This window comes from Hippocampus zosterae, chromosome 3, assembly GCF_025434085.1.
Source record: "Hippocampus zosterae strain Florida chromosome 3, ASM2543408v3, whole genome shotgun sequence".
NCBI classification, from domain to species: Eukaryota; Metazoa; Chordata; class Actinopteri; order Syngnathiformes; family Syngnathidae; genus Hippocampus; species Hippocampus zosterae.
The window spans coordinates 22,141,595-22,166,832 of NC_067453.1; the positions used below are offsets into that span (position 1 = coordinate 22,141,595).

The window sequence follows — 25,238 nt, forward strand, 5'->3', positions numbered from 1 at the left end:
TGTCGATATGTCCTCTGAGATCGGGTAGCGACCAGTCCATATTATACTCCGCCAAGAGCTCCAAATCAGATGAAGCAGGCTCAAGAGAGATGGACTATCGAAAATAAATGTCCAGAGGAAATCCATCAGGTCTGCCTGGCAGTTCTGAGGTTCTGTGTTCTAATCTCGTTCGGAGTTTGCATGATTTTCCTCTCCTTGCATGGGTTCTCCCCAGGTAGTCTTTCACTCACATTCCAAAAGCATGCATGTTAAGTCTTGAGACTTTGAAGAAGCATTTCTTATTTGATCACATCATACAGTTGAGTGACTCAAACGTACATTCATTGTGCTAGCAAGAGGAGCTTGGAGGAGGAGCTGCATGCCAAGACATCAGCATGTGATTTACATTTCATTAGAGGCTCAAAATTGTCTATTGGTGTGAATGTTAGTATCAGTTGTCATTTATATGTGCCCAGCAACTGGCCGCCGACAAATTTGTGCTGATTCAAACAAGCCAATTAACCTTGGTCACCACACACAAACAAAAACAAACACTTGGGGCCCTGTTTTTGAGGCCAGTGCAAGTCTAGTGCAAAGTACTGCACATGGGTGTATTTTATTTTTCTTTTGGGATTTTTGTAGACAGGCACAGTTAGACACGATCATTTGTGCCGTTGTGGGGTGAACACAAATCGATTCGTGGCCAGTCGAAGCAGCAATGCTAACCTCTGGGGTCAAATCCACCAAAACCACATTACACCACCTTTTCCACAATCTAGACCTGGTTTCACCTGGTCTAAAGTCTAGTCGATTTTCTGCCACCAAATTGTCAACCTCGGTCCGTCGGAAAGCCCAGCGAGGCGGAGCGCGATCTGCCAAATTCCCAAATCTGGTAAAGTCAACTTGCTCAGGCATGAAAATGAAGATGTGGCAGTTTTTACACTGAGCGCACGTACGGCTGTCTACTAAAATGGAGCCCGATGTATCACGTTGACTTCCTCAGCAGTATGAGCTGACATTTCCTATATGAGTACGTTTAAAATCCCTCCCGCTTCTGTCGCTGTCTCCTCTTGATTAGACGTGCCATTTACGCTACGTGAACGACCTCCCCAAGGGGCTTTATAAACCTCTGAAAACAGTGGTTTCATCTCAAAATTGATTTTTCTAAATCTCTGTCTTTCTGGTGCTACTCCGAGAGACATGCCAATAAAAAATAAGTGAGTTAAGTGCACAGTCGAGTTATGTTAATCAAGCAAGTTAATTAACGTCAGTCAGTCAGGCAGATGAACTTGCGTGCTACCAGTAATCAGATAATTGGAATAGGCTAGTCATTAAACTACGTGTTACCTCGTAAGTATTACCCACACTTGTGTTTTTCCACTTGAGGTTGGCGGTTTAATCAAAGGCAAAAAAAAAAAAAAAAACATTGACATTTAGTCATTCTTTGGACATTTATGGTTTCGATCCTCACAATTGAAATGCTCGAGATGGATTGAGAACTGTTATATATAATGTTGGAGTCGTAGTTAGCATGTCCATGTCACACTTCTAAGCTCCCAATTTTCGATTCTTGGTTCAGGCCTTCCTGTGTGGGGTGTTCATTTTTCTCCCCGTGCTCGTGTGGGTTTTCTCCAGCTATGCTGACTTCCTCCCACCTTTCAAAAAACATGCATGTTAGGTTCATTGTATTCTCAAAATTGTCCAAAAGTATCAACATGTGTATGGTTGTTCGTCAAACGTATGTACACTGCAATCGACTGCAGTGACCAGTCCAGGGGTGGTCCTCCGCCTTTCAACGTATCCACCATCCCGAACGGGACACGCACTCTTGAAAATGGCTGGATGTCTGTGTAACGGTAGTTTCCTTCTGGATGTGGAAGTTGCGGAGAAAGAGGATCTTTTTATAGCTCCGACTGTCACTGTGAGATCTGGCGTTGACTCTGACTGCCTGTCACTGTGACTTTGCGTCACGTACAATATGCTGAATGCAGGTCATGAGATGCTTTTGTAGTGCAGTCAAACAAAAATACATGTATGGCGGAGAGAGCTCCGTCTCTGAAAAGTGCATCTTTTTGGTGCGAGACGTGCAGTATCCCGCAGGTGAGGCAATCCATCAAAAGTATTTACATTGATGCTTCGCCCAAACCTTTCCTGCTTGGATACGAGTAGGAGCAGGAGAACGAAGTAGCTCATGTTACTTCTTCGTGAATATGCAAATGTATCCGCTTACACCCCAGCTTCTACTCTGACAAAAACAAATTTTTTTTTTTGTTTTCGCACAAGTACACTTCAGTAGAAGTACAGATACTTCCATGTGAGTACCCCCCCACCCCCCCACCCCTCCCTGTTTACAAGTACAGCTAATGCTGGAAAACCTATTGGATTACTAAACTGAAGCAATCCTTCCAAAGTATTTTGGGGGTTGTCTCTAGCCGAGATATCATCGCTCAAATATGAATTAAACTGTTGTAAACTTGTATGCGAAGGGAAATAGCTGAAAGTGACCATCTGTCACACGGATTTGGGGACAACGGCTAAATCGCAGCCCTGAGTGATGCATCGTGAGTGTCAACATCTGGAACCTGGTATCAACGCACTATAAGCATCCTCAGCCCGGAATTGACCCACATAGGGTATTTACCAAGGGATCAGTGCCAAATAATCCTGATGAGTTTAATGAAAGTCTCTTTTTTCCGGATCTTTTGGTGTGAGCTTGTCGGAGGGACGCTGACAAAACAAACAGACCAATAAGTGTCCTCTCTGGTTTGCAGAAATGAGACAGTGCTGCATCAGTTCTGCTGCCCCGCTCCTGAGCATCCCGAGGCCGACGGGAGCGGGACGTCCAGGTAAGATGGATGAATTGTTTGTGAGCTACAGAAATTTTTGTGTTTGTGTTTTTCAAATGTGTGCGTTTTGGGGAATTTTAAATTCTTTTAATTTAGACAAGGCTGCCCGGTGGTCCAGTGGTTAGCGCGTCAACCTCACAGTGCAGTGGTACCGGGTTCAATTCCAGCTCCGGCCTGCTGTGTGGAGTTTGCATGTTCTTCCCGGGCCTGCGTGGGTATTCTCCGGGTACTCCGGTTTCCTCCCACATTCCAAAAACATGCAAGGCAGACTGATTGAACACGCTAAAAATTGTCCCAAGGAGTGAGTGTCAGCGCGGATGGTTGTTCGTCTCTGTGTGCCCTGCGATTGCCTGGCAACCGGTTCAGGGTGTCCCCTGCCTTGTGAGTATTAGCGGATCGGAAAATGAATGAATGAATAATATAGACAACATGGTGAACTATTGCAGAGTTTACCTGACGGCTGAGTAGAAGCACTTTTTACTTTCTGGACTCGGATTTGGAACCTCTGTCCTCTACTCGCGCCAATCACATCCCTCCACTCCCCACTCCCAATTTAAGAGTCCCTGTCAGCCATGACTCCACTGAGTCACCATGAGGTCTGACATTTGTATTGCAGGCAGCGGTGCACAAAACCACAATGACTATTTGACTCACTTCTGCATTACCCAGATAAGCACGGGAGCTACGGTAGCCTGGAGGGTTAGAAAATCCTGGACCGGAACACTAATGGATGAAGCTCATCCATTGTCATGCTTTATTTACGCTCCTTTATTCCTCTCCTTTGTTGGATTTATTGCTAAACTGTTTTCCTCTGCATTATTCACTTAGTTATCAGCATCCACTGGGTCAATTCGGGGTTTACCGTCATCAATCTCTATCAATGGAATGATCTCACCTATTGTCTCCTTATTTGTAACGGGCAACCGTCATCGTCATTGTAGGTCTCCAACATGGCCATCACATGAAAAAGGTTATTATCATTATGATTGTACCGAATGACGTTTTGGTCTGCGTGCAGCTGACCGCACGCATCGCGGTGTGTGTGCCTGTGTGTGTGTGTGTGTTTGTGTGTGCGCACTTGTGGTCACCGATGCAGCCGCATTAAACGCTTTATAACAAATAGCCATCAGGGCCTCGAGGTTATTGAGCCTTAGTGAGAGAAACGAGAGCCGATACCGTCGATACCCAAACGTGCCCAGCAACACGGCGATGACGCAATGGCCGTCACTGCCATAGTAACGAGGGGACGGGAAAACGAGCGATGTCGCCTTCTGCTTGGCACGTGGGTAGTTATGGTTTTTTGTCGTACAGCGATGAGTTCATGTGTGTGTGTGCGCGGGCGTGCCTTTTCCTTTTCCTTTCATTATCTTCGGAGGGCAAATTGGATTTACAGGCGGCAGTCAAAATATGCAACAACATATCAAAGTGGGGATGAGGAAATATGAATCATAATCCGGGCTGCAACGAGTGAGCTCTCGCGCCCACTTTTTCATGGCAAATCCTCAGAACGATCATTAATATTTGATATCATTAAGACGGCGCGGAGGCAGAAAAAGCACTGCAATTTGCCATCGCAGATCTCGGATACCCGCTTCCAATGAGTTTAAAAGTTGAAATGAATTCGGATCATTTCACTTGGGATGTGCATGTTACACATAAAAGATGATTTGATACATGTTGTGCTCGTGATACACATAAACAAAACCCCCCGCCCCCCCAAAAAAACCCTCAGGGGCAACAAATTTTCGATCAAATCTTGAGTGGTTCAGTTCAACAAAGTATTTTAATTGCCATAAATGTCAACAATTTCTATTGTTCTAACTTATGTTACTGTTTTAGCATATACATAGCGATATGATTCAAGGACAGCACATTTTAAAGTGGAGCCATTCGATCCCGTTCGAGTTCATGCGCTCACATCTTTTAAATCAAAGCCAATTTTCTGATTCAAATCTTTTTTTTTTGTTATGCCCCTCCATTTTATTCTTACGCTTAAAGGCACAATGATTGCGAATCGCCGGTATACAGGATCAGAAGGCAAATTTCTTCCTGATCGGATTCCAGATTTAGCAGTAATTTAAAATGAACATTGAATCTCCCATCCAATGTGTTCAGAGGCTTATATTGTATCATCATTCAATCTCGTCAGATCCGATTGCAATTTGTGGAGCTTATGAGGCATCTGATGACATTCTGCTGTCTTATGTGAGAATTTTTTTTTTGGTGTGATAATTCCATCCACAATGATATCGCTCTCATGAAAAACGTTTATGATTTGGAGGTATCATTTTTTTTCCCATTGTGTGGTCTTGCTTTCCTTACGCTGTTGTTGTGACCGCACTGTTACACGCATAATAATAACATGAGTATATCTTTATTGATATTATTTATCATTTGTGTCACCACATAATGAATGAATTATTATTATTGTTATTTTTACTCTATGAATACCATTTTTTTCCTTTGCAATAGTTGGCCAGGTATTTAACTGGACAAACATCATAAATATTTCTCATTTTTAGAATGGTAACATATACAATTACTAACATTTTAGCCTACGTAATACATCACTTATATGCAATGTTGTCGAATTTATAATTAAGTTGTTTATTGTGTGAGTATGATCAAATAATTAACTGCATCATTGATAAGGTGAATTAAATAAGTACAATGTGTATGACGTAAAACAGTAATTTTAATGATGTATCTCATTTCTGTCAGAAGATCTGTTCATGAATATCATGAATTAATGAACCAATATTTCATGAAATAAAATTTAATGTCTGTGTAAACAGGTGTATTTTACAAATACTACTTGTATTCTGTAATTTACGAACAGATCAATAAGTATTTCATGTGATGAATAAAAATAGGTAAATTGTGCACATAAAAGACGTTTTTTAACATTAATGTTAAAGTTTGAATCTTATATTTTCCGGAATTTTGAATGATGTCACAAAAAATGTGTTTCTTTTACAAATAAAATAATTAGTTATGTTCATTTTGAATCTTTACTACAGTTTTTGGAATGAAATTAATTAGAACTAGCCAACTTTTTGATAAAATAGTTTAAAAAAAATAATGTATTGTTTTTTTTGTATAAGTGTACATATGAATGTGTCTCTTTGACTCCAATGTTTTTTGACAGCTGTATGATTGTGCCTCATGTCCCACGTGCGGTGTGTGAATAGGTTGCGGGGAATGTCTCACGCAGCTTTACGGAAGCTTTTTGCAGTCCGGATGCATAAATTGCTCAACTCTTGCGTTTTAAACCCTGTAATGTATTCTAATGTACTCTAATGTATTCTGATTCGCCACCGACTTTCCCCGTGCGCGTCCTCCTCTGGTTTCCGCCGCGTTTCCGTTCTATTTGCGACTGAACCCAACTCGCTCCACTTCATTTGAGAGACACAAAGCTTCTCCCCTCGCCTTATTTGGTGAGTGGGATATTGGCTAGATAACAAGAACAATGGCACAATAACAAGAGGAACTCGGAGCTTAGTGGAGGGTTTTTAATCTTCCTGCTTTTGTTCGGCAATCGGTGTGTGAAAATGATCGTCATTTTGTAAATTCTACCTCAACTCAACTGTATTTATCGAGAACTTTAAAAACAACCACCGCTGTACACAAGGTGCTGTACATGGAGCAAATACCATACATACAACAATAAACAATAAAACAATAAATGAATAACAAAAACAGTGGAAAGCACAAAAACAGCCAAACTAAAATCAAGTCTGAGTCATACCGAGTGAAAAGCCAAAGAATACAAATGAGTTTTGAGACGAGTTTTTAAAGATGGGCAGCGAAGGGGCTTGCCGAATGCTCCGTGGGAGGTCATTCCAAAGAGAAGGACGAGCAACAGAAAAGGCTCGGTCCTCTTTGAGCCTTAGTTCTTGGTTACCTCTAATAATGTCTGGTCCGCAGACCTGAGGCACCGGGCAGGTGTGTCGAGGCGGAGGAGCTCAGAGTGGTCAGGTGGAGCGAGGCCATTTCAAGATAAGATGAGAAAATCTTTATTTGCCTCACAATGGAGAAATTCCCAATTTGCAGCAGCAAAATTATGAAAGATTTGAAAACAAATAATAGGATCTTAAAAAGAACTCTAAAATGTAGAGGGAGTCAGTGAAGGGATGTCAGTGTAGGAGTGTTGTGCTCCCTCTTACGAGTACCAGTCAAGAGGCGAGCAGCAGCATTGTGGACCAACTGGAGACGCTTAATGGAGGATTGGCTGACATCCAAAGTATTACAGTAATCCATTAGGGCTACGTGTGAATACACTGAATGAAGTGTTTTGAGGACAAGGATGCAGGCAATCACAATAGTGTCATGGATGTGCTTCATGGGTTGGACCTAAAAAGCAGAGAGGCAGGAGAAGCAGGGTACGCTCAACCAAATGAATTCACAAAAAAACACTTACAGGGGAACACTGGAAAAAAGTAACAAACAAACAAAAACCTATGACCAAAAATGACAAATGACAGCGACAACAATTCGACAAGACTGTGAATGAACCCCAAGGGAACTAAATCCAAGCAAACTGACGAGACAATGGAACAGCTGGACAATACACAAAAGGGTTGAGAGATCTGATTGGTTGACACAAGGGACCCGGATGACATGAACAGATGGCAACAAAACCAAGCAAAGAAACAAAACTATCAAACAAAACCAAATGTAGTCTGAACAAAAACAGAATCATGACACAATACATTTGTCAAATGATGATCAGAGCTCGCAGGGGACATGTGATGCAAAGTTGTCTTTTTAATTGCTCGTATAAAAAGAGTCGGCTCCCTGGAGTGCCTGCCCACCCATCAAGTGTGAAATTATACAACCAAACAAATCTTTTTTTGTGATCTGTGTATTTCCCCCCGAATATGTCTGTGAGCGACCCTTATCGCAATTTTGCCAAACTTCCTTCGCCCATGACATGGAGACTAGGCTGGGTGAAGATCCTATATTTTGGATTGATGGACAGACGACACAGAAATGCTATCGTAACAAAGCTAAAAACTGAGCAGATTTGCAGTCTTGTTGGATGCGCAAATTAGGCTTAGCCAACAGTTTTATCAACTCGCCACAAGTAATGATAATCTGTCAGTGATTGAGGCCCGCTCATCCCCAAAAAATAATTTACAGATGATTTGATTGATAAAAAATGCATTGCAACTGAGCTAGCTGTCTATGTCACTTAAAAATCGAAATTGTCCGTAGAAATAGCAATTGTCATGCAAAACCGAGATCTCTGTATCCTAGCTTCTGTGTTTGGATTGCCACTTTACCAAAGCAAAATGTTTTACCAGTAAAAATGGGGGGGGGGGGGGGGAGAGGGTGAGAGAGGATCCATAACAAGCCTCTTTTAACATATCAACAATTTTTTTGTTTCATTTTTCATTTGGCAGATTTTCAGTGCTGATGTCGTGTAAAAGAGCAATATTTGTCTTATGGATTAAATAAAACGGAGAGTGGGGAATTATTAAACGCAGCCTCAATAAACCCCGTGAAAGCCGCATTAAAATTAAAAACATTATTAATAACATCCTATATTTATTTATTTTTTATTTCCCCATACCCTCCAGCTTCCGCTATATTGCAGACGATTGTTTGTAAAATATCTGCAGAGACTGATTACGTTATCTCACTGTTTTTTATGCAAGTCGTGTTTGACTTTGAAGAGATTGTCCCACTGTGTCTCGCAAGTGCATGCAGACTTTCTCATTCTCTTGCTCTAATTCATGCTAAGAACACTGAGCTTTTGCACATCGCAGTAACCGGTTGCCATTCTGTGAGAGGGACATTGTTTCCTATGTGAAGTTTACAATGAATAGAGAGTCGTGTGCCGTTTTTAAAGTGAAGTACCGGTAAGCTATTCGGCTATTCGCTCCTTGGCCTATGAAGTGAACATGACCAATCCCGCCTAGCAACAAATATGACACTACGAGGAACAATAATTTTTGCTGGTTTATGTGCTATGTTTGGGGACTACCCGGTTACTACGTTGGAGTTTTAGTCTTTGGTGACATGCAAAATCACTAGCTTGCAACTTTGCACGCAGCTCCTCCGCAAAACTCCTCTTGATAGCCCGATTAATATATGATTAAATCTCTCACATCCGGCAAAATCTTTCTTCAAATTGAACATATGTGGAAGGAAGAAAACTTGCAAACTCCACACGGAGAGAGAATCGAACACCGACCCTTCGATTGTGAGGCAGGCGCGCCAACCACTAGGGCGATCCACCGGAACGATATCCTTCGCGAAAGATCAGAATTGTCAGTTTAGATGGGATCGTAACCATTTCCCTCCTGCCGAAATATAGATCGAATAGATAATAATACATCAGAAGGCCTTATATTATAAAACTAAATTATATGATTATACTACAAAGGCTTGAGAGAAAATTGAAATGATTTAAATGCGGCAAACTGTGATGGGATTGTGTCCTGCTATGGTCTCCGGCAACTGCAATCATTTCCCACCTGCTGCTCCTCACACACACACACGCACACACACACACACACACACACACACACACACACAGTCGGCAGATGTGTTGTGAAGGTCATGGACGGAGGCAACCGCTGATGGCTATCCGCCTTTTATTCCCACGACAGCAGCCGGTTGCTGAGCCTGGAGGACGGCTCGTCCTCGGGAGGACGCGACGCGGAGGGCAGCGCAGCCAAGCGGGAGGGGCCCAGCGACTATGAGATCTCCCTGGAGAACAAAAACAAACAGGTACGTCCTTCTCGGGCCCGCCACGGGCGCCATGCGATTCCTCTCTCACACACAGGTGAAACCCTCTCACATTCACGCATAGGTAAAATACTCTCTCGCAGCGTTGTGAAACGATTTACTGAAATTGTGTGTGTTATACTGCAATAGCTCACTGAAATTCTCTCACACATCATACTGAAACACTCTCATATAATATAATGAACTGCTTTGATGCCTTACTGAAACACAGAGTGCTTTCACACGCCAAACTAAAGTGATCTCACATAATCTATTTAAATGTTGTATTTTAATATATTGACATTCTCTCACAGTTCATGTCATATACACAGAGGCTTGCATATAATATACTAAAAGGCTTTTGTGTAAAGATAAGATAAGATAAGATATCCTTTATTCGTCCCACACTGGGGAAATTTACAGCCTCTAGCAGCAAGAATGTATGTAGAAAGAAGAAAGAGAAAAAAACAACAAACATCTTTCAATTAAATGCAATATGAACACAAAATGGATAAATTGCAGTACTATTTACAATTTTCCTTCACATCATTTAATTACTATTATTATTATGATTGTTATTTTTTATTCATCAGCCTGACAGCAGTCGGTAGGAACGAGCGTCGGTATCTCTCCTTCTTGGAGCGCGGGTGTAACAGTCTCTGGCTGAAGGAGCTACCAAGTGCTGTCAGTTAGTGAAATACTGTCATGCACCATATGTTGAAATTTTTCATATAATGTAGGATACATACATTTGCATATCATTAGTGAGCGATTGATCCTTTCAATTTGATGTGTGGAAAGCATTTTACTATTTGACATACATGCATTTTAGTGTGCTGTGTGAGCCACTTTTTTTTGGTCAATATTTTTCAAAATATTTTACACTATTATTTATGCTCCTGTTTTTTGAAAACTACTCACCCTATTTTTTAAAAGACTTTTCTGGGTTAAAATAAATAAATAATGGATGTCAGTTATATGCGGATTTTTGTTATTTGTGGGCAGGCCTGTTCTCGATGCCCACGCGAATCGCGGGGTTCTACTTCAATCCTGAATTATGTCCCTCATATCCGGGTGTGGGCGGCCCGGTAGTCCAGTGGTTAGCACGTCGGCTTCACAGTGCAGAGGTACCAGGTTCGATTCCAGCTCCGGCCTCCCTGTGTGGAGTTTGCATGTTCTCCCCGGGCCTGCGTGGGTTTTCTCCGGGTGCTCCGGTTTCCTCCCACATTCCAAAAATATGCATGGCAGGCTGATTGAACACTCTAAATTGTCCCTAGGTGTGAGTGTGAGTGCGAATGGTTGTTCGTTTCTGTGTGCCCTGCGATTGGCTGGCAACCGATTCAGGGTGTCCCCCGCCTACTGCCCGGAGACGGCTGGGATAGGCTCCAGCACCCCCCGCGACCCTAGTGAGGATCAAGCGGTTTGGAAAATGGATGGATGGATGGATATCAGGGTGTGTTTTTCGTCCTGGGCAGGAGAGAGATGGAGCGATGTTTATATTTGAGCACGAGGGGGACTGGTGGTGAGGGTAGTGGGTGTGTGAGGATGACATTGCGTGCTGCAAAAGAAGAAGCCCATTCGGATCTATTTCTGTCTCTGTTGACATGAAAGAGAGAAAAAAAAATGAACACCAGTGTCTCAACATCCACAGTGACGGGAGCATGAAAGATGCTAGGTTGCCATGGCAGCAGCTAATAACGGCTTCCGTGTGTGTGTGTGCGTGTGTGCGTGTGTGTGTGTGTGTGTGTGTGTGTGTGCGTGTGTGTGTGTGTGTGTGTGCGCGCGCGCGCATGTGTGCGCGTGTGCATTCTTGTGGGGTGTTCTCATGATATGCGGCTGCCCTCCTTTTCCCTATCGGTCTGATTTTTCTTCTTTGCTGGAAAGTTTGGCAGTGGAACTTTTTTAAACAATTCCTTCGGCGCGCATGGTAATGACATCAAGTGCGAGCGCTGAGATAAAAATGATCAGTTTTGTTCACGTGATATATATTTGCTCACCGATGTTTGCAAATGTGTGTATCAAGAAAATGAATGTGTAGTGTTAGGTGACATTCACACCACTCCCCAAAAACTCACTCATTCACTCACTGGAAATTTGAAATAAACGACACTGGTTTTACGAACATCAAACTAGATGGATATGTCATAACAAGACGCACAAAAAAGTCTCAAAGACCCATGCGCAGAATTGAAAAGGAAGGGAGTACTGCATCACCATTTCTGGAAATTTTGCCAAATCCATTCATTGAATGTGGGCAGAGCATTGCGTGAAAGGTTGACGATCATTTAAAAATGTGATTTTGGCTTGTATCAGTCATTCAGTCTGGCGCAAAAAGTCAGTCCAGACAATTTATAGCTCGCTGTGTGCGCATCATTCTTGGTGAGGCTTTTGCCCTGAGAGGCCTTGAGATGAATATCGAACATTCTTGCAAAGCTGTCAGTGGTCACATATACCGGTAATAGGTGAAATGCGACAGACATGCTAGCATGCCCGATACAGTGGCCACAGCATGGATTGTATGCCACCCTGTCTGGCCCAATAGTCCCAATTTTTTTTATTTAAAAAAAAAAATAAATTGGGACTATTGGGCCAGACAGGGGGGTGGAACAGATTAATGACATTTCAATTCATTTCAATGTCAAAGATTGCTTTGACTTTTGATTGAAATAAGCCTGGAATGAATGAAACTCGTATGTTAAAATACTACTGTACAGTAAGCGCCTTTTCTCAATAAAGTTTGGAAAACACTGCATGAGTCAGCTATAATAACCATAGGAACAGTGGTACATACTGTATATTGTTTATGCCATCCGCCTTTTCAACGCCCATTGAGGCTTTGAAAGGATAACAAATACTGCTTATCGAAAATCGTTGGCACCGCCCTACCCACTCTTGAGGACTTGCACACTGCAAGAATCAAGACAAGGGCACGGAAAATCCTCCTGGATCCCCCGCACCCTGCCCACCACCTTTTCCAGCCACTCCCCTCAGGCAGACGCTACAGATCCATCCGCACCAAATCCAGTAGACACTTAAACAGCTTCTTCCCTCTAGCCATTAACTCCTTAAACAGTCACTGACGTAGTCACTCTTCTTGTACTACAAAATGGTACGACAAAACTACTGGTTACTCTAAAAAATGGTTCAATGATTTTGTTGTTTACGATGATACTAGTGCAGCGTGTTATACCGGAGACAAATTCCTTGTGTGTTCTACATACTTGGCCAATTAAGATGATTCTGATTCTGATTCTGATTCTGATTCTGATTCTGATTTGTAAGTGGTTGCTAACATCTCCTCTCTACACCTTCCTCTGTCCAGATAGAAGACCTAGAGCAGAAGTACGGAGGCCACCTTATTGCCAGACGGGCCGCCCGCCGCATCCAGACCGCCTTCCGTCAGTACCAGCTCAGCAAAAACTTTCAAAAGATTCGCAACTCACTCTCGGAAAGCAAGCTACCCCGCCGGATCTCACTGCGCCAACCCAGCCCCTCGGGGCGGAATCGCAATAGTACCCAGAGACATAGTTATTCCCTCCATCCGGGAGGCGGGCAGATCCCGCTTCGTTCCAAGACGCCGCCACCGCCGCCTTGTCGCTCCACCTCTCTGCCCCCGTCTCCCGCGTCCGCACCGGCAGCGGCTGCCCCTCCGACCGTGGGACCGACGCCCTCTCAAAGCCCCGGACCCTCGCTCTCACAGCTGGAGGACTGCTTCTCCGAACAAGTAAGCTGGAGTTACTCGGTTTCTACACCAGAAATGTGAATCCTGTTCATCCAAGTACGTAACTGGAGTCTATCTCTGCTGACTTTGAGAAGCAGGGCACACCCAGGAGTGGTCACCAGTCAACCGACAAACAATTATTCACCCTCATTTAAACATATGGACCATCATAAGGATCAGATGAGCCATCTACCTTTTGGCAAGGGAAGCAGGGCACTGATGCCAGCCTGTCACAAGACACATAGACAAACAACTTTTCATGCGTCCACATGTCGTCATTAATATGGTCTCATATATTATATATATATATTGCGCGTCGTCCCGCACGCGGTCTGTCCTTCCGTCTGTGCCTTTTCAAAACGTACCTACTTCACCGCGCCGCCACTGCGCGCCGCCATTGCGCGCCGCCACTGCGCCGCGGCTTACCAGCCTTCCACAGGAACTAGCTGATGAGCAGCTGACGAACCAGCTAGTATGGCGGCCCGGTAGTCCAGTGGTTAGCACGTCGGCTTCACAGTGCAGAGGTACCGGGTTCGATTCCAGCTCCGGCCTCCCGGAGTTTGCGTGTGGAGTTTGCATGTTCTCCCCGGGCCTGCGTGGGTTTTCTCCGGGTGCTTCGGTTTCCTCCCATATTCCAAAAACATGCGTGGCAGGCTGATTGAACACTCTAAATTGTCCCTAGGTGTGAGTGTGAGTGGTTGTTCGTTTCTGTGTGCCCTGCGATTGGCTGGCAACCGATTCAGGGTGTCTCCCGCCTACTGCCCGGAGACAGCTGGGATAGGCTCCAGCACCCCCCGCGACCCTAGTGAGGATCAAGCAGCTCGGAAGATGATGATGATGATATATATATATATATACTAGGTGGTTCGCCGCCCTCCGGGCAGCTCATAAGCTAGTTCCTGCGGAAGGCTGGTTAGGTGGGCCTTCGGCCCACAAAAGTGTTGTTGCTTGGTTCAACTTTTTGTTCATCTTCATTGCTTATCGCGAAAATAACTAACAATTTTATTGCAATGCTTGTGAGTAGACAACATTTTTTCGCTAAGATGCCCGCGCGATCGTAGTGAGCCACTGCCTGAGCGGCGCAGTGGCGGTGCGCAGCGGCGCGGTGAAGTAGGTACGTTTTGAAAAGGGACAGACGGAAGGACAGACCGCGTGCGGAACGACGCGCAATATATATATATATATATATATATATATATATATACTGTATATGCCATTCACTGCTTGAATCACGTGATGACTTCCTCCCACAAGAATTTTAAATCTGATGTTAACCAAAGCAAAAAAAAAAAAAGCTTGTTTCAGCGGTTTTACCGCATGATCTAATTACAAAGACACTGTCGCTATTCGTTTAGACCTATTGGTATTACAAAGGGCAGATAATTAGCGACTCTGCTCAGAGTAGGAGTCCAGTTTTGTCCTTTATTCTGCACCATTGTACTTCATCATGATGAGACACTGTTCTTTTTAAAATGTGCAGGTGTGTGTATCTTAATGTGTCAAGGTGACCCAAAAAAAAAAAATCCATCCATTTTTTTATAGCTCTTTTTCTCATGAGGCTAAGACGAACATTGACATCTATTGTTTCAGTCTTCCAACTACCACATTGATTTTAACGAGTATCTCTTGACCCTGAGGCAATTATGCTAACCACTATTTCACCATCGGGTTGCACATTTAGATGACAACGGGTTGTCATCTAAAATGTCAAACAAATGAAAGAATGCGGTTGACTTTTATGCTTTTTGGGACGTTCCACCTGAGATTCAAACACAGATTTCCTCACTGGGAGTCACTCAGGCTCACCACTACCCCACCATGACAAACCCTTATACTGCTCATGCACAAATTATCCTTTTATTTATCCTTTTTTTTTGCACTTTCAGCTTCACTCGCTGGCCCAGTCAATAGATGAGGCCCTCCGCGGTTGGAGCGTATCTGAAAGTTCTGAAGGCCAGGGCCTCCTCATGGACCCGGGAGCTCTCCGCGCCGCCGCGGAGAGCGCCTGCCTCCCCCGCAGCGCCAGCTCCCTGCTCATGGCCTTCCGGGACGTCACCGTCCACATCGACAGCAATAGTTCCTACACCATCTCCTCTGCAACCACCACCACCACCACCACCTCCCTGGGCAACGCTGGCGGCGAGGCGGGCAGCAGGAAGACCTCGCTCAGCGGGATGGGCCTCGCCGGAGGAGAGTCCGCCGAGGAGCCGGAGTTCCCCGCACCTCCTCCCAGCGAGGAGCTGGAGAATTTGGATCCGGGGTCACGGAGGGGCTCGGCCGTGCCCGTCCCGGCGGGCGGCCTACCGGTGGACGGCATATCGGACATAGCCGGCTCCACCTCCACGTCTACCTCCACCGCCATCGTCACCTCGGCCCAGTCCGACCAGCAGCCCGCACAGATTTACACACAGTACCAGCAGTACCACTACACCCACCCTCAGCAGCTGGTGGCGGGCACCGGCCCAGATGCCCTCCAGGCTCTGGTGGTCTCCCTGCCCAGGGATCGATGCCAGGATCCAGCGTCCTGTCGCTCGCCCACCCTCTCCACTGACACACATCGTAAACGGCTCTATCGCATTGGATTAAACCTCTTCAATGTGTGAGTGGAACTACAGTACCCCCCCCCCCCCCACACACACACACACACATAGAAATGCACTCGTCTTTCTTCAAAGTACACTTTTTGCCCTGGGAGTTTCTTTTGTGGGAGAGGCTCACTACAGACAAGAAAATAAAGGCAAAGGCATCGAGGCGATAGAGGAGATATAAAAGAGAAGAGGCAGAGGGCATGCACAATGTGAAAGGAGCCATAAATAGAGGGAGAGCACGACTGGCCTTTCCTTCTCATCATTACTATTAGTTATTGCGAATTAAACTTGATTAAGCAGCACGCATCGCTGACAGCCGCTCTGACCTGGCCGCGTCCTCAAACTCTTGGACGCTCAGAGCATGAATGCACTCAGGTTTTCCTTTATTTCAAAAGCAATTTCTTCTTTCTGTCACGCACGCACGCAACATAAGTATCCTCTTGAATGTTCGAGCAAGCTCCCATATGAAAAAAAGCAGCAACGTTCCAATGCTACGCCGATGAAGTGTTTATAAATGGTTTATAAATGGGTTATACTTGATAAAGGTCAATGAAGATGAGCAAGACTAAAAAATACATTTTCGTTGTTCGGGTATTACATTAAATACAAAAGCAAACATTTTCAAACACATTTGAAAATATCTAAAGATTGTCATTATGTTTATGTACACGCTACAATCTTCTGTTTCTGCAGTTTCCTATTGCTCAAAACTTCATTATTACTAAAATAATTCCAAATGTTAAGTCCAGAAAATTTGCTTAATTATGTTAACATGAATGTTAGGATTTTTTGTCAGATTTTTTATTTTTGCAAATCTTATTTTTCTTTAGATTCAATGTTTTATTTTAACCTCTCAAATATGGAATCATCACGAATTAGCATATCTTTGTACTTTTAAACGGTAGTGGCTCATGTATGACGACAAGAAAATGATGATGTAACTGTCACTCACCAAACAGCGAGCCCCGCCCTGCTTGTTGGTCAATATGACCGATATTTATAATATCGTGAACCTGTGTTTTTATTGAACGATTTTTCTTAACCGTTTGCCCCTTGTGGTGACAGCAACCCAGAGAAAGGCATCCACTTCCTGATCACGCGCGGCTTTGTGCCTGACACGGCCATCGGCGTGGCTCACTTCCTGCTGCAGAGGAAAGGCCTGAGCAGGCAGATGATCGGAGAGTTCCTGGGCAACAGCAAACTGCAGTTCAACAGAGACGTTCTTGAGTGAGTCGGCGCGCTTTTCTTCCGAAATGCAAACTGTTGTGTTAAGTGTCTTCTGACACCATCGTTATTGTTTGTCTAACATGGTGGCCGATACATTTCACTCTCGTTATATCGTATAAGAGGGATGTTTTTATGGCTCAAATGTTTCAACATTTTTTTTTTACAATCGGAAATGCATGGAAACTTTTCGGAATTATTTCTTGCACTCATTTCTAATCTGCCCTGGCTTAAACGCATCACAGGTTTTCATAATTGTACTAATAATAATAATAATAATTTTAATTAGCATCAAAAATATGTTTCGGGACACAAAAAGCACATGCTGGATTAAAATTTTGCCGTTGACCGATATTCATTGATAATTTGAATTGGTGATGAAGTACTGCCTGCACAAGTGAAAATACAATCTGTAATCCGCAGTTTGCAATTGCTTTTTAAACTTGAGGCTCAATAAGAAACTTTGCCTTTTGTTGCCCTGGTAGCGAAAACTGCAGTATAGAGACGTGACTGCTCCCTCAAAACATGTATAGGGTGCAATGTGTGCAATGCACTAATCAGCAAGTGCAGTGCAGCAACTTGGCGATGAATTGCTGCCTCCTTTAGGGAAAATACGAGCCATGTTTTGACAGAGCCGTTTGTTTTTTTTTCTTCTCACACTGCATATACTCCTGCCTCATAGTAGCAAAAGCTTGACATTGACCCCGCAGTTCAGGGGGCAAGGTGAGCAGTGGCTTATTTGCATGTGACAGGGCCGCACTTGCCACGCAGACTAATTTGCTATACAGTAATTCATGTCGGTATTTATTCATTCTTTATTCCAATTTTCGGACATTCAGCTTAACATAGAATCTACTCGTCCCTAGCGTTTGGTTTCCCCAGTGGAGACAACTTCAGATTCAATCTAAATAATTCACCACTGCTTTCTAGAGTCTTTCTATTACCATTCTTTCAAGCAATTGAACCTTTGCCATCTTTCAAATGTTTCAGTGGGGATTCATAAAAGGGTCAGAAGCAAAAAAAAAAAAGTAAAGCAACAGAAAAAAGTCTGTTCAAAGGCAGCAAGAGAATGGCACGTGATGAATTCTGTTGGAAAGGGTCTTCATTTGCCTTTATTCAGGAATTCTCTATTCCTTGCAGTACTTTTGGAACAATTATAAAGTGCTGTTCTCCTGTTCTATTTCTGACTAGAAATATAAATTCTGACTAGATTGTGTATGTTTCTGAAAACTTCATTTTTGAAAAAAAATTTTTTTTTTTGCTCATTCATAAAAAAATTCTTAAAAAAGTCCAATTGAATTTTTGTGACACTGCTGTTAATCTTATTATTATTATATTTTCGATTTTTGCTCCTTGTAAATTTAACAATTGGTTGTCTTGTAGTAATGCGAATGTATTTTTATAATTTGACAAATATTTTCCTCGTATCCTTCAGGCTTTTTCTTGATGAAAAAAATACAACTTAAGTTCCTTAAAAGTACAAGTCATAGCATTAATACTTAATTTACATAACAATGTTATTCTTGTAACGTTACACATGTAATTTTGTGGTAATATTACAACTTTATGTTCGTAAAAAAATGTATTGTATGTTGACCCATAAATTTACTTCTCATAATATTTCAACTTTATTTGGGGGAATTCACAATACCGTATTTTTTGTTGGAAAAGTACAACAAATTTTTTAAATCGTACTTATAACTTTGCCGCTTTACTTCTCATAATCATACAGTTGTATTCTCATAAATGTACAATGTTTTTTTCTCCAGTCTACCTTTTTCTTTATTCGAGTCTTTTTTCACAATTCACCGCGGCCCTGAAATGCACACTTTTCTTCAAAAAGCTTCGATTTTTGCATCCATCCTTATCACATCCAAAAGGGAGGGAGAGTTTTGTTTTTCAATTTTGTTGCTGATGTTTTTGCCACGACCTTTCCTTTCAACATTTTATCAGCGACATCATTCGTTGGGATACCGGGCCAAAGACATGAATTATACAAGACCTTTTGCAGGTTTAGCACTTCCCACTTTTATTGACTTGTGCATCGACAGCTATGCTGATATTCTGGCCAGCTGCAAGTAATAAGCATGGGCGCACATGCATTTGTAGTGAGATATAGCCGTAGAGTGAGCTACTTGACACCCTGGAGTTGAATTAGGTGCAGCTCTGCTACTTTTATCTTCAGATTTCAATCAGCCTTTCTCCATTTCGAGGGCCTCCAGGACTCATTGTCATGTTTTCAAAGTTGTAGAAGGGTGACCAAAAAAAAAAGTACATAAAAGCATATAATGAAAAGACTTTTTGGAGTTGTCGTGTTGCTGAGAGCCATATCAAATTGGAATAAAGAAGGCTGGAGGGGTCGGGGGGAGCTACTTTGGATCTTAAGAGCTTTTTGTCAAATGTTTTCCAAGGTTAAGAATGAGCTGTGGCTTGTCTGACTGCAAAACTCTTCAAAAAAGAAATGGAAAGAGATCCTATCACAGGCTTCACAATGGAAGCTGTTTTACAGTAGCAAGAAGATAGCTATATATTATTTTCCCTTTGTATATTATCCTAGAATGAATAATTTACATCCTGTACGGCATCAGGCAATTTAAAGTACCAAAGAACTTTATATTAATTGTGTTAAGATGTTATGATGCCCGAAGACAGCTGGGATAGGCTCCAGCACCCCCCGCGACCCTCGTGAGGATCAAGCGGCTCAGAAGATGAATGAATGAATGAATGTTATGATGAAGGAAACACATTTGAAGAGCCGTATAACATTGTCCCGATATATGTCCAAATAGTTGGCCACTTAAAGAAGAGCTTGAGTGTCAAACTCATTTTTGTAGCGGGCCGCATTGTACGGTAGTTACAGTTTGCCTTGGTGGGCCGTTATGAATTTTGGAAAACCATATAAATGTTTCATCCCGTCCACATATTACATACACAGCACATACCAAATTGATGAATAGCTACTTTTAAAATCAGAAGTCAAGAATCATGACTGTTATTGTGGATTACATATGACAATTTGAAATTTGGGTTAGTAAGCATCGAGTTTCTTTCACAGGCCACATAAAATGAGGTGGTGGGCCAAGTGTGGCCCCTGGGCCTTGACTTTGACACCAGTGTCATAAGCGTTTCGACATTCTACTACACACCAAATTGTCAGTACTCCTCTGTTAATGAAACAAAAACCCACAGTGGTCACAGAAACAACTTGAACTTGACAAAAGCAATCATAAATAGATATTTCATGGAAATTAACCAATGAAAAGGATTATGATTCAATGGGAAAGGGGACTTTTTTCCTCATTAAATAACCTGTTCTCATAATATTGCAGCTTTATTCTTGTCGAGAAACTCATCTTTCTCTTTGGATTCTTCACATTATACTTCAAGAAATACACTTTTTCTCTCACGATTGTACAATTCTGGTCTTCAGCGTTGGCCCGATTAGTCATCACATACACGCTGGCATGCATAAATGCATGTCGATTTCATTCAAAATGCTCATGTTTTTATATCCGTCTTCATGTGAGGACACATACAGGATGGAGGGACAGGATTTTTGCTGAAGTTGTTGCTCAAATAGGTCACTACACACACACACTTGCGCACGCGTGCACACACACGCACACATTCCTGGATGTGCTGCTGCCATTGGCACATTCTAAGCCTTTCATGTACCTCTTTGAATGTCATTATGTGTCTCGCATGTCTCGTATCTCCCACTGTCATCACTTTCCTCTTTCTGTGTGTGCGTGTGTGTGTGTGTGTGTGTGTGTGTGTGTGTGTGTGTGTGTGTGTGTGTCTTCCAGGTCAGTGCCTCAGTTATGGAAGTATATGACTGTAAGAGGAAAGTTTCATCATCAGTGTGTGTGTGTGTGTGTGTGTGTGTGTGTGTGTGTGTGTGTGTGTGTGTGTGTGTGTGCGCATTGGCTCGGACGTAACTGCCCATGTCACCTCCTACGTGCTAAATTGTTTCTTCTCTTTTTTTCCCACCCTGTGTGTGTGCACGTTTGCTGGCAGCTGCGTGGTGGACGAGATGGATTTCTCGTGCATGGAGCTGGACGAGGCTCTGAGAAAGTTTCAGGCTCACGTGCGCGTGCAGGGCGAGGCACAGAAGGTGGAGCGACTCATTGAGGCCTTCAGGTGAGAAGCTGCGTGCACTCCAACGAAACATTTTCACACGACGGGTTAAAAAAATGGCAGCTGGTGTGCTCCGTGCATTTGGTATCCAGGCTGTCAAGTAGAGATTGATTATTAAAATCACGCCGATTGCAACAGGCGTGACTTGCTTGTCGGATTTGGCTTGCTCTGACCAACCAATCAGATGACAGAAACTGCTGACATCATCGGCTCTGAGACCAAACACTATGCAATGACGTGATGGGAGTGAAGTAATTGAAATTTTAGTTTTAATATTAGACATTTCTTTGTTTTACTTTTTTGAGGGCCGGGGGGAATTTATATGTAATGTTATATGTAAATATAGATATACTTCATTACAGATGGATATAGCTAGATATGTTTTTATTAAAATTGAATTTTAACAGAATTTTCTACTTCTGGGATCTTTGAGTTCAGCGTTGCTCTTGGAAAACACAACAACATAAATCCATCACACGCTCACGACCAAGAGGGCACCTTCTTTTCTGCTTTGCCGCCGGCGACCGGTGCTTACATATTCTGCACTAAATAAAAAAAATTAAAGAAACATTTTCAAAAAGAAAGAGCAAAAGGATCTTTGATGTCATGTACCAGCCTTGGCAGCCTTGGGGCTAATAGACATCCACATCCAGAGAGACACTTTAATAGCCCATAAGTGCTTGTGAGAGGTCATGGTGACAGGTTGTGATGAGAGTCTCGCTCTGGTATCATTAGCTAATTATTCTATTGCCTGCAACCGTGGGTGAACTTGCCAAATCAAGCACCGAAAAAAATGATGTAGATCACTGAGCGTACAAAAATAGATGCTCGCTACTTCACAACAACCTCCTGGCGACACTTTCCAAATACATTATTGGCAGGGTTTGGGTGTATTATGAGGATGTGCTTCAACCAATATATTGTGGAATTTTTAAGCAATCCTTTTTACAGTATTCAAGCAGGTCTGAATTTAGAGTTGCACGCCTTCTATGTAGTGTCGCATTGTGCCTCAACATGCCAGTCATTACTGAAATTCACTGGAACAGATGCAGCATAATTAAGAGCAACAGAAAGTGGCAGAGAAGGTCCCCAGCTGAGCTCCGGTGATTGTAGTCGTTCCCATTGAGCAGAGAGATCATGCGCTACAAGCTCGCCAGTTTGATCTCTCTCTCATCTCAAATGTTACTTTTGACTCCTCTGTCCATGTTCCTTATTTGACGGTGCTAGATTGCTATTTCCTTGTGGATTTTAGAGAATGTGGTTCACCAGATTAAGCCATCATTGTTCGCTCAATTTGGTTGATAAAACTTTTGTTGTTTGCCTTGGTTTCTCTTGAGTCCACCTCTGCCCCAATGTCAAATGGTGTTCCGCAGGGTTCAATTTTGGGTCCCCCGCTGTTTTCATTGGATTTACTGCAGCTGGGGACCGTTTTAAGAAAGCACAGTATTTCCTTTTACTGCTTCCCATATGATTGTCAGACCCATGTCCCGCAGAGAAAAAAGGGTATCGGTAAGAAATCAAGGCCTGGATGGCAGTGAACGTCTTAAATTTCAATGAAAAGAAAATAAATGTAATGGTGTTTGGTCCCATTTGCGCCTTTGTTCATCCTACCGTGTCGACTTTGGCTCCTTGGTGCCTTATCTAAAGCCAACAGTCTCAAGATTGGTGTTGTTGTTCAGGCCATCTTTTTTTTTTCCCTTAGGCCAGGGGTGTCCAAAGTCGGTCCTCAAGGGCCGCTGTCCTGCCTGTTTTCCAGCTCTCCCATGAGCAACACACCCGATTCAAATAATCAGGAACATTCTAATGCCTGTACATTTGAGAGGGGATTGAGCTTTTTCCATTGCCAGTCCCTCTTTTTGGACTGACCTCCCACAAAACATTAGGCTCTGTCCATCTTTAACCCTTTCATGCACTCGGTAACCTGATAACACGATAAGATGACCACTGTAGTAACCACTGTCCCTGAAATGGTTAAAATGAGTCTGAAAACACATTTGTATGATAGGGCTTTTGAGTCAGCATGAGACTGCAGTCCTGCCGTCACTCGTAAATGGCAGATTTTTGCCTGGCCCAGCTGCTGAGTCATGAGTGGAGAAATTCTGCGTGGAGGCAATATTATGTAGATTATCGCCGGTGTTACCTCACAATTCTGAAAAGCTCACTCACAAACACATTTTGGGAATTGGGTAGCTCACAAAAGCTCTTCTTGGTTTGATGATTTCACACTTGATGAGTGGGCATGAAATGCCGTGTCCTTCTATATTAGGCAAATTTAAGGCACTTTTCGATAACAATTTCCTTTCAAGAGACCAGGTGTAGTATTCACAGTGCCTTTATGCTGAGAGAAGGAAGTGAGCAAACAAAATTTCTCTGCAGTGCTGCCTTTGAAACCTCCAGGATGGGTCCACATGTTTCTCAAAGGGAAAAATATGAGAAAAATTGCTGCTGTGATTTTGGGTTGTGGATGTGCCACAGTCAATGTAATACACTGTGTGTGTCCTTTGTGCAGGAAGATAGGGTTTTTCTTTTATCATAACAAGAAATACATCAATACGGCGATAGTGAGTTCATGTTGATTGATCTTTGAAATGTACTCTGCCGGCCGCATGTTGGTAACTCTTAATTTAGGCTGTGTCACCCCACTGCAAGGGCGTCGACCAAGTAAGGAATAAGTGTAAGGGGAGCCGACTCTTGGATCTAGTTGACGGTCAAGCAGACCGCTTTGTCAATCTTTCTGGTATTAAACCTGTTGGTCTTTGACTTGCAGCCCTCCATTATGGTCTTTCATATAACAAGCATTAAAGAAAAAGAACCAGCAGAAGCTAAGCTGGAATTTATGAACACCAAACTCCTTTGTAAGAGGAGGATTTCCCCCACCCGCACCGTGTAATGTATATTAGATAATCTTTAGAGAAGAAAGGCGGTGGAGGAGAGAAGCAAATAATCATCGCACTTCTCCGCTCACTTAAATGCCAATCAGAACACTTCATCACTCGTCGCCGCGTCATAGGTACGGGGGCCCTTTGGGTGGTGCACATCACACATCTGTCAACGGTAATTGCGGACCGCACTTTGTGAGCATAGGTCACAAGTGAGCAGGCCTTGTCCGGATGTGGTGTGTGTGTTACATAACGCTTGTTATGTCATCTGTGTGCGTGCGTGTGTGTGTGTGTGTGTGTGTGTGTGCGCGCGTTGCGCAGTCATCGTGTCGGAGGCCTCTTTGTGCCAGCTGGCATGATATGAAGATGCCAGGCCACTGTTGAAACAGACTGCTGACATAAGATGCAGAGCCAAGAGTGACGTGCACAAGTGCACGTTGTTGCTGCTTATTCGCACAGCGGTGCGTAAAACATGCACAAAGTGTGCGCGTGTGTGCGTGTGGAGTCACGCGTTCAGTAGCGGAGCTCGCCTCTCCTCAATATTTTGCTGCAGAGAACGTCAAGTAAATGAGCCGGGAAGCTGCGATATCACTGCATTTGCTCACTGGGTGAAACTAGAAGGAAAACGAGTTCGCAGGATTCTACAAAAGCTAACATAAAAACAAAAATGCGTCAATAATTAAAGCTGTGAGAAGAGCTGCAGTCAGTAAATGAAGAATTTGATCACACCCTCAAAATATCCACACTCTTTCCTTTATTTGCATCTGTTCCTCTTCTTTGTGCCCATCTGCTTTTTCTTTGACAATCGCACCATGTTTTTATGGTTTCATGAAAATGATACAGTATAGTAGAGAGATTTTATGGTTACGGATTTAGATGTTTGATAGATTTGATTAGTGAATATTAGCTAATGTTAGCGAGTCAGGGATGTGGCGAATATCTTTTCTTCTGCCACATAATGAGAAACTGTCTCTTTACATCATAAACCGTGAAGTACTTTGTAATCCGATGAAGGAAAAAAATGGAAACAAAATATTCCAAATAGAGCACTTCACCTTTACCCCACTCCCCCACCACTTTTGTCATTCATTCATTCATTCATCTTCCGTACCGCTTGATCCTCACTAGG

The 25,238-nt window shown here is 43.1% G+C and overlaps 1 protein-coding gene across 4 annotated transcripts in view; it reads left to right on the forward strand.

The window, feature by feature from the left end:
- The window catches only part of iqsec3b (IQ motif and Sec7 domain ArfGEF 3b), a 43,069-nt gene that overhangs the window by 5,553 nt on the left and 12,278 nt on the right, over positions 1-25,238 (forward strand). For all 4 annotated transcript variants that reach the window (XM_052061341.1, XM_052061342.1, XM_052061344.1 and 1 more), the window contains exons 2-7: positions 2,751-2,825; positions 9,443-9,563; positions 12,883-13,284; positions 15,168-15,880; positions 16,935-17,096; positions 21,111-21,233. In XM_052061341.1, the coding sequence (XP_051917301.1) occupies positions 2,751-2,825; positions 9,443-9,563; positions 12,883-13,284; positions 15,168-15,880; positions 16,935-17,096; positions 21,111-21,233 (1,596 nt within the window). The remainder of the gene's footprint in view (positions 1-2,750; positions 2,826-9,442; positions 9,564-12,882; positions 13,285-15,167; positions 15,881-16,934; positions 17,097-21,110; positions 21,234-25,238) is intronic.